The sequence below is a fragment of the Thermobia domestica genome, chromosome 1 (genome assembly GCF_964235325.1).
Source record: "Thermobia domestica chromosome 1, izTheDome1.hap1.1, whole genome shotgun sequence".
In the NCBI taxonomy this organism is placed as follows: Eukaryota; Metazoa; Arthropoda; class Insecta; order Zygentoma; family Lepismatidae; genus Thermobia; species Thermobia domestica.
The window spans coordinates 92,712,884-92,731,440 of NC_137454.1; the positions used below are offsets into that span (position 1 = coordinate 92,712,884).

The 18,557-nt window shown below is 35.0% G+C and overlaps 1 protein-coding gene across 2 annotated transcripts in view; it reads left to right on the forward strand.

Annotated features, from left to right (window-relative positions):
- The window catches only part of Rift (Riboflavin transporter), a 106,429-nt gene that overhangs the window by 53,869 nt on the left and 34,003 nt on the right, over positions 1-18,557 (forward strand). The window contains exon 1 of one of the 2 annotated variants that reach the window (XM_081760792.1): positions 14,700-14,846. The exons of the other annotated variant lie outside the window; for it this stretch is intronic. Within the exon in view, the coding sequence (XP_081616918.1) occupies positions 14,818-14,846 (29 nt within the window). The 5' untranslated portion in view covers positions 14,700-14,817. Of the gene's footprint in view, positions 1-14,699; positions 14,847-18,557 lie in introns of those variants that run through there. 2 annotated transcript variants of the gene reach the window in all.

Genomic DNA, 18,557 nt, shown 5'->3' on the forward strand with positions numbered 1-18,557 from the left:
TCCCACATATAATATCGTGTACTTAGCGCCCAGAAAATATTTGATGCTTATCAGTGTGCTAGGGTTGACCAAAGAGAGAACTAGTTTATATGTATAAATGTAGTTTCGTACTCAAATCATCTATCCCATCCCCTCTCTTTTGACGACTAAAGAACAAAAATTTTTCACTTGAAAGATCCTGCCTAAGGGGTTTTAAAACTTCCTGCATAATTGTCATGTCACTTTTAAAACCCCTTAGGCAAGTTGAAAGAAATGTGTTCTTTTCTTCCTCTTCTGTTCATCACCGTCAGCTCTAACACTCTGACTTTTCATGTACATCTGTAATTACGTACAATTTAATTACGACTTAAGAGCATTACATATCACCTATGAGATTTTCATATATGGATGTGAATTCATGTGCCAGCGTTATTTTAAAATTTATATAGTTTTAAATAATAATAATTACACGCATCTTAATGCAAATACTACTGCATGGAAAACAGCAATTATTTATGCACATTGCATAACTTCATTTCTTATCGTAAATACAGGGTGTCAAAAAATTCAAATGCCAAAATTTGCTGGGTAATTCTTTATCATCAAATGAAAATAAAACGTTCTAATGAACATGTGTCAAGTGTTATAAGCCACCATAAACGCAATCAATCACATTTTAAACCCTAGTTTAAAAATAATGGAACATATCGTAAGTAGTTAAAGAAATTCGGCAAGAACTAGTATTTCCTCTATCTAAATATCCATACAAGGATACACTTTTAACCCTAGGACCACGGGCGGCGATTAGGGGGGGGCAAAGGGGGGCAGTTGCCCCTCCTTTTTTTGAAATGACCCATTAATGTATATAGTTTCATTTGGAAATATAAAGTTTTATATGTATTATTGGTTCATAGAATACAAATGGTGCCATACAATATTTGCCGTTCCATGAGTACGTATTGGTTATATTTCCGTGAAGTTAAGAAAGCTACAGAAATTGCGTTTTAAAAATGCCACTAAAAATGGCCCAAAAATTAAGCTGTTGGAGCGAGACAATTCGAGCGTACTTTCATTTCATCTTACAAGGGCTCGATATGTTTGTAAGCCGCTCTGGATCTAATTGAGATATCATTTCGCAAGAAAAGAAGTCCTTCACAAGTTATTCTTTAATTGCCCAAAAATTGACAGTTCCTAAAACAGTTCTTTTCTTGAAAAATTGACAGTTCTTTTCTTCTTTCTTATAGTAAGGAATATTTTGATTTGATTTTTTTTTCAGTTTAACATCCTGTTCAGCAGCGAAGCTATATGAGACGTGAACTTAATGATTAACGTAGAGTCCGAACCAAGTGAGCTCCCTCCGGGAATTGAACCCAGGTCTCCCACGTCAAAGGTGCGTACGTTAACCGCTTAGCCACGAAGGAGTTCAGTAAGGAATATATAATTTTGCAGTGTAATATACGAGTTTAGGGGTGTACATATACAGTTTGTTATACAATTAAATTTAGTAAATTCAACATAATTCTAGGTTTTAGGATTATTTTGTATAACTGGAATGTGGAGTGACTAAGTATTGTTGAGTTTTGATGTATTCCAAGAAAATGAAAACTGTATCTAATGGCAACGAACATGTTTCGGGAAGCTGCAAAAATATTTCTTTGAATGTCGTAGCATATGCTTGTAGTATTCACTGTCTTTCTAAGAGTAATAACACATATAATAACATGCGTGGAATTAAAAATATAAGTTGTTCATTAATTTCCAGTTTCAATATAACTTTTGCAGAACAAGCCTTATTATCCATTACTATGATTATTTGATTAATATTATCCTTTCTATTTATTTGTTTTGCAAATTTGTTATTAAATAGGTCCCTAATCTGATCACACAATTTTCCAGACAGAATTTTAAGATGCATGATTTTATGATTTTTTGATTTCATGAGCAAGGAATCAGATCTCTTCTTACACCTTCGTTGTATAAGAGTACAAAGAGTTAGTATCTTGTGTTGCTCTTGTCAATTTACGTAACAAAATATGAAACAAGATATACGGTATTTTAACTGAAAAAGATAGTTATACAGTTATACAGCCTTTAGTCTATATAACAGCCTCCTAATAGTTATACAGCCTTTAGTCTAACAAAGTGTTACAAGCAACCAGGAAAAGTAACATTGACATACAAATACTGTATTCAGATCATGTCTTGCCTCCCCACTTTTAACGTCCAACCGCCGCCACTGCCTAGGACTACCAGGTGGGTCGATTGCACTCGTATGCATACTTTCTTTAATAATTACTACGGCTTAGTAAGTATTGAAATTCTATGACATTTCCCTGGTTTTGTTCTTGTATTATGTTATTTAAGTATTTTTTTTTTCATTTCCGTGAGTTAAGTGATAGTTTTTAAAATTTATAGCATTGGGTGCCGAGTGGGTCCATTAAACTCGAGCCTTAATGAAGAAATATGAGGATAGATTCAGAATAGATTGAGATTGTGGCTTGTAGCGGAGTGAACGTTCTGATAATCTTCTAACTGTCCCAATGAAGTCAGATATAACATATTGCAACTTTATGTGTTATTATTTAGTTTGATTGATTTAATTATTTGCAATTTTGCTTATTTTAGTAGCAGCTTTTCTTTATTAATTCACTTATATAAGTCCATTGTCAGAAGCATAATAGTTGCTTTTGTCTATCAAACTGTATTAATTTTTCCATTGTATGCAGTTGCGTACCCAGGGGGAGTTTCCCGGGATATGAACTCCCAAGAACCAAAATTTTAAAAAGTTGCTAGAATAAAATCTAAATTTGTGCTTTCAGTCTCCACATTAACAAAAAAGTTTTCCGGAGTAGGACACTGACCCCCCCCGAATAGAAATCCTGGCTTTGCCACTGATTGTATGTAAAGTTTTGTTTATTGTTAGTGTGTTTTGATCATTGCACGTGGTAGACAAACAGATCACTAACAATACACGTCACTATTGATGGTAGAGGAGAAATATTTTTGGTAAATCAATAAACAATGAAGAAATTGATTCCCGACAGACGATAAGATATTAGCAGACTTATATACAAATGCAACTGAAGTTTCTTGTTCAGGTACCGATATTGAAATGAGACGTTGAGTAGTTTTCTTATCCAGAGGATTGGTTAGAAGTTTGAAGCGTAGCACCTATAGCTAATGCAAAAGCACGTGCTAATGCAAAAAGCAAAACTCCGGAGAAAAGCGATCCTACATGGGCTGCCTTATGTTTTGATGACAACATCGGCGCTATTAGAATACCTGATTATGAACTGTTCCTAATTTGTAAAGTTGCAGATTCTTCACACACTCTGCAATATAATTTTATTCTTACATATAATGACTGTAGACGAACAATTTCTCATTTTTTGGGTGCGCTGTCTCTTTTGACAATATATATCCAGTAAGATCACCCATTGCAAAACACAATGCAAAACTATCCTGAAGTGGTCACTTCTAGAGCGGAGGAAAAACTCAAAGTTATCATATATTACAACACAACAAAATCACACGATCAGACTAACAATCATATGGCTCGCTGTTAGATTACAAAACAATGAACAAAATGGCCTATGACAGTATTTTACATAACTGATGTAAGTGGACTCAACACTTATGGTATTGTGTCATCAAAGCGTAATTTCAAACGAGAAACAGACATTAAAAAAGTTTGAAATGCCGTAAATTCTTCATTTCGTCTGGTTAGCAGTTCGCCAACGTTGAGAAAAAATCACGGAGAATGGAAGCTTCCCTGCATACTGAAGAGGAACAGTCTAAGAAATTCTCTACAGCAAAGAGGGAGCACAAAACAAGAACTTTCTGCCGCAAATGCAAGCTACATGACTGTACTGACATGTAACATTTTCGAAGTGTAAAACTCCGACTTTGATAAAAATTTGGCAGGTAGATATTACACATGAAATAAACGAATACGTGTTTTTTTCTTTTCTGGGGAAAACTGTTTTAAGGGTAAAAGCCTCCACCCAAAATTTGGAGAAATTTGAGGTCCGAAAGACAAGAAGAAGTTAGCCGGAGTGAATGAAATTGTGCACAGATATTATAAACGTTAAATGATGGAATATGTGTTTCGTAGTTTCCTGGGAAAAATGATTGGGTGGGACACAGACCCCTTCAAACCTTTGATCTCGAAATATCAAAAGCGCTAATAACAGTACGTCAAAAATGCCTACTGGACATGGAGAATTGCAACGAAACTATGTTTACATTTCATCACGACTTATCAAAGTGCTAATTAGTGTAGTGAAAAGTACCTAAAAAGACATGGAGAATTGTAAAACAATTATCTGTGACTAATTCATTTTTAAATTTTGTTACGCAGAAATAAGTTTTCTTCTTGCAAATTTCAATATTATACTTCTGAGTAGTGTTTTACTTCATAATAAAACCTCCCTTTTGCAAAAATAAAAAAATAAAAAATAATAAAATAATAATAATAATAATAATAATAATAATAATAATAATAATAATAATAATAATAATAATAATAAATAAAAATAATAAATAAGTTTGTATTTAGTTTTATGTCCCATGGTTTTGCCAGGTAGGCTAAAGAAGACTTGAATTTACTGATTATAGTGGAATCCGAACCACTTTGGTCATTCAATGCTCTCCCACCAGGAATCGAATCTTGATCCTCATACGCCAAAGGCTTGCGTTCTTGCCACTAGACCAGCGAGGAGGGATAAAACAAACATGTATAGGAATATGTAAATTAAAGTCACAACCAGACGTGGCTAGTGAGGGAAGTCGTAAGCCAAAGCGTTCCAGACAAATCACACGAACACGAAGTACATACTGCAGCACTTGGGATTGGCGAATTTTTACAGGGAGAAGGAGAAAGTCCGATTTCTATGGAATAGTGGACGGATTTGTTTTCCTTCTCTCTGACAAGGGTCAGAAGTGATGGATTACTTACAGCAAATCGTACCAGAAGAAACTGAAGAATTCCTAATTTATTTTGATCAACATTACGCATCAGGTAGTATCTGGAGTATGCGACTTTCATCTTACGGTGATCTTACGATTCAATTTCTTTGCTAGCCTCTTTTGTTTCCTCGCAACATACCCGTTCATATAGCAAAATTACAGAAAGAGACACGAACGAGTAAATTTATAGAAGCTTCGAATTTGAAATTCCAAAAGGTTGAACCTGTCCATCCTTCCTTGTGGATGGACATTACAAAAGGATGAGGCCATGGTTTCAACTGCATCGAACAAGAGCAGCGATATGAATTACCGAAGAAGAGGGTAAAATGGAAGACGACTAGCCTTCAAAGGCGCTTGTTCAACTTAGTGATGGATTATTCTCAAAGAAACACCATACTCGTTCAATATCTGATTGGAATTGATTACTGCATAAGGCTGTAACTTTAGGGTATAATGTGTACAATAAGGTTCGTAGAGCGATTAACTTATTGGTTCGTAAAGCAACGTTCTTTTTATTATAGAACGTTACGTTGTTTTTCAGTGCTTGTAGTGTATGATATCAATTGCTTAACTATATAGATTTATATTACGCATAAAGCTGTGAAATATGGATCAGACTTAATGCGGATAGCTTGTTAGATTTTTTTTTTCTGAAACTGTGTAATACCATATGATAATATGACTTTTTTTCTTTTTTAGTATCAAACCCGATGTTGTTATATAGTCAGAGTTACCATATGACAGATTTTTACCGGGACAGTCCCGGTTTGGAAGCTCTTGAAATGAAATGAAATCTTTGGATTTTACATCCCACGATTAAGAAGATAGGAGTAAGATAGAGGAGACGGTGATTGTGAGAATGAATGAAATGGTGTAATGAAGAAAGTGAGAGAAAACGAGAGAACTCCGAGTTTATCCATGCACGCAGCGTCTGACTACCACAAAGCCCATTTGACGCAAGATGGGATAAAACCAGGGATCCTATGAACCAAATGTGAGTGTTTCTACCACTGAACCACCGTGACCTCCATGAAGACTCTTATCCCGGTGTTTCGACAGTTTACATTTTGTCCCGGTTCTCAGTCGTGAGAATATGTTCACCGTTTTTTGTATGCCTTATCCTCATTGCGGTATTCTAGATTACGTCTGTTTTACATAGCTTTCACATTAAAAGCTAAATATGTAACCTTAGTTTATAGTACATTTAAATATTGTAGAGCATTGCATACCACGGAGCACAGTTACATACATGCATGCACACACACACACACACACACACACACCACACACACACACACACACACACACACACATATATATATATATATATATATATATATATATATATATATATATATATATATATATATATATATATATATATATAACTACGTTTCTGCGTTTCACCCTTTCCCCCGGAGGTTATGATTCATTGAAGCGTCATAATCAGTGCTATAGACTGAAATAGTGTGACGTCACATCCTTTTCGTTGCCATGGTGATCGCCATTTTATTTTCTATACAAAAACGAGCGAAGGCTGAGAAATAACGCATAAATGGTGATATGTTACGTATTTGATTGTAAGCATTAATGTAATTGAGCAGAAATGGAACAAGCATTATCCTAGAATTCTTTACTAAAGATTTTCGATATTCTGTAGGCAACATAAAATTCTTAATCGTAAACGTAAAATTACTAAGGCAAAATAAATGAGCAAATATGATTCGATCAGAACACACAATTGTAATAGTACATGATACAGACAAATCAACACGATCTTTACATAAGGTTTGTTCCCCTTCTGTGCAATACATCGAGGCATTTATATTAACAAATAATGGATACAAACTTACCTCAACTTCAGTTCTTCATGTCTGCCTCCACTCTGCCTTTTAAATATTTAAATTCACCATCATACATTACGGAAGAAACGTGATTTGATTCAGGAGCATTTTCGCCTTTTTCCACCAACTTTACTTCGTTCTCAAAGTATTTAAAAATTCTAAATAATTTCACAGCCATTGTTTACTCAACACCTCATTTACACACTCACATTTGTATAGAAAACAAAATGGCGATCACCATGGTAACGGAGAGGAAATGACGTCACCACTATTCCAGTCTATTGGCTGGTCTCTCTGTCTCTCTCTCGCTCTCTCTCTCTCCCTCTTCATAACAGTTTTACTTAGTGGACGCTAAGTACACGGAACATGGATGTAAGAAAATAACAGGAATTAACGACCTGTGGAAAGAATGGTAAAATGAACTGGACATCCCTGATTGTGAGATAAAATCAATATAAAATTCCTTCTGTGAGCCAGAAACACTGGGCGCTAAGTCTACGGGCGCTACATGCACGGAACCAGCTTTGGATAGCAAACCTAACCTGATTTTGAAAAACCGTTTTTTGGAAGTTTTCAAAAATCGGTTTCTGTGCTCACTCCTTGTAGAAACAAAAGGGATCCATTCTGTGGCAAAGCAGTACGAATTAGTTCGCTCACTGAAATTCCCCATGGTCTTGTTTCATATTATTTTCTCGTCTTCTTCTTACCAACAGGTATTTTACTAAAAGACTTTCCAACTACATTTCTATATGCTGCTTGCAAATTTCCTATAGGCTACTTAGGTACTTATGATGTATCCATCGATCCTAGGAAAGAATATTTTGATCACGCTTACAGAAAATTTTCGCTACAGATATATATATATATATATATATATATATATATATATATATATATATATATATATATATACAGTGTTTTATTTCTAAAAATAAAGATGCCCGTACGCTGGACCTCAGGTTCATAATGGTTAAAAAATTGCATACATTTCAGGGTATAATAATAATAATAATAATAATAATAATAATAATAATAATAATAATAATAATAATAATAATAATAATAATAATAATAATAATAATAATAATAATAATGTCCAGTAGCAAATCACTTCAGTCTTGTAACTAAAAACTCTTATGTACACACACATATATATAAAGATGCTTTAAAAATATCTGATTCTTACATCTTAATTTTATAATACAATAAACGTAATGAAAATCAATTCCCAAATATTTCTTAGTGATTTTTTTCTTGCTTTTTTCTCTTATTGTAAAGGAGAGAAAGTAAGTTTCCATTGTTTGTTTTAAAAAGGTGTCAAGAGTTCCACAAATACTGAATTTGAATAACAAGACACATACAGTATATTGTTCACATAATGTTCTTCAGAATACTAATCATGCTACCAAAATGTTCTACAAACCTCTATTAAATTAATGGATAAACTTTGCTAGAAAAAAATCTATGGGACGCTTTCACTTAATTTTCTTTTCAATAATGAATAAAAACAATTAATTGATACATTAAAACATAAACTAAGCAAAGGCTCCTGAGCGAAGAGTACAGAGGTGGAGTCCCAACAACATCTTTGTACTGGCTTTCAGTTTAGTCGAACTTCAGCGACATACTTTTTTTTTTTTTTTTGATTATTTCGTTTTGGGAGGTAAGTCTTTTCAGAGAAAAAAGCGGTTCTGAGCATTTATGGTTTATATTACCGTGCGAAAATGGAATTTTAAAAAAGGAGGCTCGAGTATGTGCCAGCAAGCGAGAGACAGAAGAGCTCAAATATTTCTAGACCCTGAATACAATTAGACTTCAAGACATAACGAAGATTCACAGCTCTTTCTCTAGAAAGAAAAAAAGGAAAAAGAAAAACAACGAACCACTTTCTAAGGACAGAAGAGTAAATATTCCGTTCTCATTAAAAAGGTGTCGGTACGCCGTACCGTTCCATACCGCCAGAAATAAAACTATATATATACGGGTGGCCATGCCGAAAGTTTTTAGCAGCGCAATAATCTAACATCACAGCAACATTTTGTTTATTGCATTCGACACTCTGATATTTTGTGACTTTCAGCCATCAATGGCAACAATGAGTCTGTGATAGCATGGTCAGAGATAAGAGAGATAAGGAAGCGCGCGTGACCCATTGTCTAGTTAGCCATGGAGCTGTCAAGACGTGACTTTCACGCTATGATTTTCTACGATTACAAGGTCTTAACCGCGGAGCAGTGCCTTGAAACTTTGGGGAATACTTTTGGGGAATCTGCTCCTTCGCGAGCCAGTGTTGGAAATTCGTTTCGGAAATTTAAAAGGGGACGTACGTCACTTGAAGATGAACTTCGTTCCGGACGGCCAAACACTGCAGTGACTCCCGAAAACATCGAAGCTGTGAGGCAAATGGTGCAAGATGATCCCCATGTATCTTTCCTGGAGATCGAAGCGACTCTCAACATTGGGACAACAGCAGCGCAGACAATTATACATGAACACTTGGGTCTCAGGAAAAGGTGTTCTTGTTGGGTCCCCCATTTACTCACGGAAAGGAAAGAGGAGGGGAGGGTGGAATGGTGTGAATTTATGTTGAATAAATTCAACCAAGGGGCAAGTCGTGATGCTTGGTTGCTTGCTTACCGGGTTTCAGAAACATTAAGGTTTTAGAAGTTTTCCAGTCGGTAGGAATAAATCCTGTACAGAGAACAAAGGTGAAAATCAGGGAGAGTAAGTAAAGCAGAATATAGAGACCCTCTTTAATATGGCGACAGGTGATAGTGTCAATACCAGGAGCGGTATTGCGTTTACTAGCAATGGTATTATAAATTTCGGCGACTGTAATGGGTACCCAGAGCGGTCAATTGGATGGAAGAGAGTGAGCGAGATTTGGTTATAAGGCAGATGCATGAAGATTATATGCTCGGCAGGATGGAGACGATTCGGTGTGTCGGGTGAGAGTGGAGTGAAGATATCTTGAAGATAATGGGCAAAAGCATTTGCTAATAAAAGCGCCTGAGCCCCAACTTCTAACTTATGATTTCAAACCTTTGATTTACGGGTATTTGTGATTTCACGTTTAACAAAGACAAATATTTTAAAGTATGTGTACTTTGAGTAAATTATTTATTAAATAGATCTTTTTCATAAAGTTTATTTTATAAAATTATTGTTCAAAGGCTTTGTATTTTAATGTCTTCTCCAAAGTCAATGCAAATGAATTGTGCTGTCCGTTTGTGGGCATTTATATGTTTGTGGCCAATCCTTTCGACAATGAGATTTCGGAAACTACAGGCTCTAGAACAGCGTTTCCCAACCGGTGTGCCGCGAATGGACCGCTGGTGTGCCGCGAGGAAATCGAAACAAAATTATTAATTTTATAGCAAGCAAATTGCAAGACAGGAAAAAATGTATATTTTTGTATTTCACATTACTATGAATTTCTACCATGGAAAAAATTACTGTAATTGTAATATATTATTCTACATCTATTACTGTGTAGCAGACAATATTTCGGCTCGTATACATTTTTACGGTTAGCTGCTATGTTACGCTTCAATTGAGAGCCATACTAACACCTAGAAATTGAAGCACCTGTACGGTACGCGTCAAGTGAACTTTCGTAGAACACTCATTTGCACGTGAATGACAGAACAACACTTTGTTCAACAGGTGTGTTTTGCCTTCGACGCATCGCAAGCTGTGTGATTGCAATAATATGCATCGGTTTTGGTTAAAACAGCAAAGCTAAAAGTACAAGACATTTGTTTGTTCGTTCGTTATTTAGTGATCTTCGTTCTTAGTGAAAGGATGGATACAGTTTTCGAAAAAGAAAGCGTATTTTTAAAAGTCCGAGTCCTATATTTCATTGCAATTGTTTTCTATTTTACAATTAGAACAAAAAATAAGCATAATGAATTAGCATAGGGGAAAACCAGTGATCAAGCTTTCATCTTTGTGAGGAGATCAGTAATCACAGAAAAAAATTACTATGGTATTTTATATTTGCAAATAATAGTAATAATATCTATGAGTGTGCCGCGAGCATTCAAGTTAGCCCCGTAGTGTGCCGCAAGTTGAAAAAGGTTGGGAAACGCTGCTCTAGAAAGATGACGTTTTCACTGATCGCTTGCAAGTTCAGCGTAGTTCTAATTGAATGGCCATTATTTCTTTATTAAACTTTTACGGATACACTGGAATTGTTGAAATTAAAAAAAAAAAAAAAACTAAAGCATCATATCCTACGCGTTATACATTCCAACACCACATAATTGTATACAGGGGTTGCATATCTCTTAGACATTTGTTTCATGACAATGAAAAACGAAGGATAACCATTTCTTCAGTCTAACCAGTAAGAAGATTCGTTATTGTTTGGAGTGTTTTGCCCAATGAACACCATATATCACTGACATTATAATTAATTGTGTATGTAATGTATTTGTTTATTACATACTGCATGCAAGAAGGAAGAAAACACTCATCGTACATGAATTAAAAACTCCAACTGGAAGTAGGACCAACTCTTGCAAATGGTGCGAGATATTGAAAAAGTAATCGAAAAAAAATTCCAATTTACGGTATCTCTTGCCAATTTTTATCAAGACGTCTTTCACTTGTGTGTGTAAAGGGACATATTCAGATGTGAGGAATGACAGGAAGATTCATGCTTATATGTGAATGATGCGCTGTGTAGAGAGCGCAGGTTCAGCTAGTCTATATATTAAAATCCTAGGTTTATATGTTTGTCTGCAATCCTTTCGATAATTAGATCTCGAAACCCAAAAGTACTAGAAACGTGCCGTTTCCGCTGGTCAAATCCAAATTTTGTGGTCCAGTTCTAATTGAATATTTAAAAAACATAGCCGTTGTTTCCTTATTACATTTTTTTAGGGAAGACACTGGGTGTTGAAATTAAAAAAAAAAAAAATTAATAAAGCATAATATCCTATGAGTTATACATTCCAACACAACAATATTTTATACAGGGGTTGTATATCTCTCAGGCGTTAGTTTCATGGCCAAATGATAATGAAAAACGAAGGATAATCATTTCTCCAGGCTAAGATGAATCGTTATTGTTTGGAATGTTTTGCCCAATGAACACCATATATCACTGACATTATAATTAATTGTGTATGTAATGTATTTGTTTATTACATACTGCATGTAAGAAGAAAGAAAATACTGATCATACACGAATTAGAAACTCCAACGGGGAACAGGCTCCAATCTTGCAAACGCTGCGAGATATTGAAAAAATAATCGAAAAAATCTCCCCTTTATGGTACTTCTCGATTTTTATCAAGACACCTTTCACTTGTGTTTGTAAAGGGACATATACAGATGTTGTGAGGAATGGCAAGGAGAGTCATGCTCATATGTGAATGATGCTCTGTGTTGACATCGCAGGTTCAGCTAGTTTAACATTTAAATTCTACCCGCAAATCCAGTGGCTCCTGAGTCTATGTATTGAAATTTTTAACTGTGTGTCACGATTTATGCTTTTTTCTCTTTTTTTTACGCTTGAATTCATGTCGAATTTTTTACAAGTTATTACTTTTCATTTATGCTTTTCGAGCTTCATGTTTCTCTGCACCATTTGTATTCGTAGCATAATTGGTACAAATATATATTCGTTAAAACCATCTGTTTTTCACAGTGTTTCCATAATACATCATAATATTGTTATTTTTTTTTTTTTTTTTTTTACCCTACACGTCATTATTACGATCATAGGATGTATAAAATTGGCGATATATGTCGTTCTTCTTTCTAAACGATACATTCCTTTCCGAGCGTACTCATTAGTATTTAAACTTGTCTAGAAGCAATTCCATACCTATTTCATATATTTATGTTTTGTACAATAAATTCACACTTTTTCAAATTTTCTTTTTATATGATGAGTAAAAATTAATCTCCTTCAGTATGGTTCATTTCAAAAATACGTAGCTACAGGGCAGGGTCAAGGATGAACGGAAGTTCCATTGCTTGCATAGTTGAAGTTCAAAAGATATTTCACTTCAAAGTCTGGGCTTTGTGACTTTCCAACCCTTCCCGCTTGTCTGTGTGTAAAGCGTGTGTCTTTGGTACATGTGGTCTCGGGTTCTATTCTCAGTAGGAGAGTATTAATTCACTTTCATAATCATTTACTCTCATTATTTATCCCTTTTAAACCAAAAGGACATAATCATGGACATTAAAATAAAATTCAATTTCATGCGACTTTCCAGGCAACCTGTAGAATCTCTTACAATTGAGTTGAAAGTCGATTCGTTGAGTAAATGAAGAAGTTTTTGAAACATCTGTTGTGGGTCAAAGAACATCATTCTGGTATTTATCCCTTTACGTTTTCAGCGTTCCTTTTGCGAGAGCTAACAACTTGATTTTAGATTACCCAGGAGGGGGGAGGGCTCTGTAATGTAGTTACAAAACCACTACCTGTCCAATTAATATGAATAATAATAATAAACATAAAATTAATAATGAATATTTATTCCTGTACACGAATTAGAAACGATCCAACAAAAATTTTAATTATTTTAATAAAGAATTTGCAAACCTGATTTGCTATCCATAAGAAATTTGGCAACATAGCGCAGGTCACGATATTTGATATTCACTGTTCACGTGTTCTGGCTTGAGTATTTCTCGCGTTAGTCTAGGTCCTCTATGGGGCGTTTACACTTGGTCGATTTAGTCGCACGAAAATAGAACGTCTTTCAATTCAGTTGCCAGTCGATTAGTCGCCTTCGATCAACAAGCGATTAAGTTGAATTCCTGTTTACACGGTCGATTAAGTTGAAAGTGACGTCAATTCAACTGAATCGAACGCAAATCGACTAAGTGTAAACGCCCCATTAAACATCTGGCCATAAGTACAATATAATCACATTCATATCATCGGCGCCGACTTTTCAAAATTTATGTGGGTGCATATTAATGACGGGGCGTGTTATACTTTTTTAGAAGAGTCTGGATATTTTTTGATTGATTTCCTTTTAGCTAAAATCTTTCCTAAACACTGTCATAAAGGGTTGTGCTGTGATAAGTAAAATATACCGGTATTATAAGGATAGGTTGGAGCTGTCTTAACACGGCTGACTTAAACGTAAGTGAAATGGCTTCAAACTCGGACCAAAGATTAAGTTACTGTAGTGAATATTCTCTATATATGTAATCGTAACATTAAATTTATACTTTTAAACAACCTTATATGATGCATAATGATTGCAAGAAGCAATGGTATTATCAATACGTTACTAAAAGAAAATATCACATTCATACAAATTAAAATGAAAATATCTTCATAAAAGCAAATAATTTTAATGCTATTGCAGAAAGAACTGGCAAGGATTTTGTTATGAATATAAACTATAAATTGACTAACATAAATGAGTTGCTTGGTTGACTTTGCACAAACACATTTGAAGCATACAATTATGTTTTAGAGATTAGAAATTTTATCTTTCGTGTCAACGTTTTAATTGCTTATTATTTTTTGATAACGACAAGTGAGAAATGTTTATTTATTTTGTTTCTATCAAACTAAAAATCTTGTGGGTTCCCCATAATATTTATGTGGGTGCTGGAGCCCTGAAGCATCCACGTAGTCGGCAAGCATGATTCATATTATGAAAAACAACATATCGCTCTTAGCAAAATTTAAGAAGCGCAGCGCAACACAAAACATGGTATAAAGATCACAAACTAAAACATTAATTTTGTGTTCCGTTGACGTAAATCGTTACGGAAAGACGCACAGGGTAAATAGCCTATCTGCTGACCCCCAATCTTCATAACATCTGTTGACCATATTTGGTTTATTTATACATATTTCTGGACATTACCGATATGAAAAGAACAACATTTCGTTTTGTTCCCTCTTCCTTTAAGTTGGTGGATTTTTCTACATCAAAATGCGACATTAAATTTCGGAGGCCTGGTAACACTGAAACTGAAAGCAGAAGGCAATATATCTCATAATGCAGAACGTAGAAGATTTACATATTTCATTGCAACATTTTATATGCAGCACAAAGGTTTTTTCTTCATAAGGTAAGAATTCAATTAGTTAAATCCATCTCCAAATACAATTAGTACTTTACTTTTAAAGACATAACATGTTATGTCATATTAATTACATGTAGTAGGGTGTAAATGGATACACAGGTATGTCAGCTGTGTACTCTACAAATAATAATAAATATATTTTCAAGAACATCAAAATTAATATAATTTTGCTACTTGAGTTTCACTGTCTTGCAAAAGCTAGGAGGATGACGAGTTTGTCAGCATAAAATTATCAAGGTTACACTAAAAAGAAAAAGGCTTTTAGTAACAGTTCCTCACAGAGAAAGTTTCAACTTCAATAGTACAGTCTTTGAAAATGTTTTAACACTGTCTATATTAGCAATTCCCAACTAGCTTATTTAACGCATTCAAAAACTTTGTCGGTGACCGCTGGAAGTCGTCAACATACGCGTTTCTTTTTAAGGAAGTATGCAAAAATAAATATTAAATTCAACGAAGAAATATGGTTTCACTGTCATACATTTGCTCTCGTGTTAGGTTTCTATAAGCCTCGCGAAGCCAAATCTATGTAGTAAGTAAAGAAAAAAAGAAAAACTAACCTAATCTAATCTAACAACCTATTCATAAGTAATTTGTCATATGAAAAGCTCGCGGAGCTAATCGGAATAAATGCCCTTAAGAAAATTAGCTTTACCTTTTAAAATCTCGTTATTAATTATGATGAGAATGGTTGTCGAAGTGGATGGTAAAGAAGTTATTGAACGATATATTCAAACAGTTGTGGATTAAGAAAAGTACATGGGTGACTAAAGGTGACCAACAACTAATCTAAATGATATTTTAGTTCTTAAGGTAAACGCACCGGATTTCGCCAGGTTAAGGACATTTTTTTTTTTTAATTAATCGCTTATTGGGCCTATGTTTAGCAGAAGGGGTCCAGTTCTTTTCTCTAAAAAATGTTACAATTTTGGTAATTTCTGTTCACATTCGGTTAGCTTAGGGTAGGGTTGGTTAGTTTAAGTTAGGTTAGGCTAGTTTAGTTACGTTAGGTTAGTTTAGTTTATGTTATATTAGTGTAGGAGTTCCGCATAATTTTCCAAAAAAATGATAGAATTTCGCTTATTTCTACTAATATTACGTTAGTTTATGTTAGTTCAGGTTAGCTTACGTTAGTTTAGGTTAGATTTGGTTACGTTATGTTATGTCTAAATACTTGCATCACTCATTTCTCCTGTAATTTTGTGTTTTTTACGTGCTTCTGGACCCCTTGTACTAAACATACCCCGCTTATTGTGGCCATAATATTGGTCGGTGTTGGCCCATTTTTTTCCTTGAACTGTACAGTTCCTACTAATACTAAAAGTCATTTCAAGGCTCAAATGTTAATGTAAAATTTTTTTTATGAAACAGAAACTCGCCAATGGAACCCGAATTCGACACACTTCTTCTGGTTTCGATAGTTGCAGTACCTGAATTCGACACCTTCAATTATATCCATGTAAAACATTAAGTAGGCATTATTAGTAATAATAATCATTTCCCAGCTTCAAATATTGTTTTATTATTATGGAGAAATTATCAGACGGACAAAGGAACACGACTTAAATTTTCTAAACTGAGTAGTTACGTCGATGGTCCTCAATTCGACATGCTGAAAGTTGATTTCGACAATCCATGTCGAACTGAGGTTACAGGTATCGGAGAATGATGCAACATATAGCTTTATGAAAGACTTTGAACATACGTTTAGATATTCAGTTAAAATTATATTTGAACTACTGAGCATGAATTCGACAACCTTGTTGAAATCCGATTCACGTTACAAATAAAGGCTCGTGTTTTCGACAACCCCCCATTCATGTTACATCACAACCTTTATCCTTACAGAAGAAAACAAAACGCACTGATTGAATCTCCTTTACAACATTAAAGTACCACTATTTGCTTGAAGCAAACCTAACTTTAATAAAAGTGTTACGAAAATAACTTGCCGTCTTATGATTTCCTTAAGATTATGTGCTTTTTCTTGAAGAATACGTCACACACACAACAATGTACTTAATTTCTCCATGCGTATGACTTATTTACTGTAACCGCGCTTTTGACACGAGAAAAGACACTCCCATAATGTTGCCACTTCTATGCACGATTGCAGGGATGACCTCGTACGCTTATTTCGCAGCATTTAAGCACAGGCATGTCGGATTCGGATGCGTTTACCTTACTTCATGCTCGAAGAAGCTTTATCAACTCTTTTACATTCTTTTACTCCCTCTCTTTTTCATACAGATACAAAATACTAGTTCCTCCTTTCCAGTTGCAAAAAAGTTTGCATCCATCTAAACAGGCATAGAGTCATTAAGTACGGTACGAGTCTTAGGAAACTTCTGTTTACAGCAACGCTAAAAAGTTATAACTGCTGTGTGAATTATCACAAATTTTGCGATGCTTTGCCGCAATGTTTGCTATTTAGTTTGCGATAATCGGTGTAGCATTTAAAATTAGTTGTTCCAGTATTTGCGTTGCGTTGTGATCCTCAAAATTTTTTGAAGCACAGAATCAAATTCAAAGCTTTTCAAATTTGATTTTCATACAGTGTTCTCAGGAAATTGAGACATGCAGTAATTGAATAATCGCAAGGAATTACATAGGAATGTGTCACAAAAAGTGAAAAATAAATAATCGTGTAACCAAATGTTTACTTGTAACTAAACATGCTAGAACAGTGGTTCACAATTACCTAGGTACTTCGGTGTTGTGGGCCACTTTTTATTTTTAAAGCAAGATACGGACCCCGTACCTTTAAATTAGGGCATCTGCGCAGTAGTAATAGCTGAGATGTAGACAGTAATATTAACAACATTTACATTACCAACCTTTATGTTATAAACATACAACGTAGAGCGGTTTATGGCGTTAGTTACAACTTATCCTTTATAAATTATGAGGTAGGCCCCATAAGAACACCTTGGAGTCCGCAGACTATCAACTTGAAAAGGCTGTTCTAGGGTAACTAGAGTTCTAGTGCTCCCCGATTCGGTCTCGACTGGGAGTTCATACGGTTTGGATTTCACATTTCATTTAGATAACGAGATGGTACGCTAAACTAACTTGTAAGAGGAACAAAATTGATTTTATCGTAAACTTCCTTAGATAATACATTTATTTTGATTACCTACCTCATGTTTATAGTATCTTCATAACTGATATGTATATCAATAATCCGTGGGGGGCGCGGTGGCTCAGTGGTAGTGTTCACCTCCTGTGCTTGGGGTCCCTGGTTCGATCCCAGCTCGCGCCATGTGGACTTTGTGGTGGACAAACACCGTGCTCGTGGGTTTTCACCCGTTTCCTCCCACTTTCTTCATTCCAACATTTCATTCATTTCTCATCATCACCGTCTCCTTTAGCCTAACCGGCATAATCGTGGGACGTAAAACTTTAAAAAAAATCATTTCGTTTTCATCAATAATCCGTGCTAAAGTTTAAATAAAGAAGTCAGTTGGCTTTCGTATGCAGACACGAAAATTATTGCAGTTTTCAGCCATGAGAGAAACAAATCTCTTTTCACACGCATACTTACTATCGTCAGCGTAATTGCTCTTACGAACACACCCTCGTGCTGCCTCACGAATTTCCGAAATGAAAAGCTAGCGTGTAGTGACCAGCTAGCACAAGTTAGTACTTGTTTCTCGCACTTGTAGGCAAGCTACCATCTTCGTTACCGAGCAATAT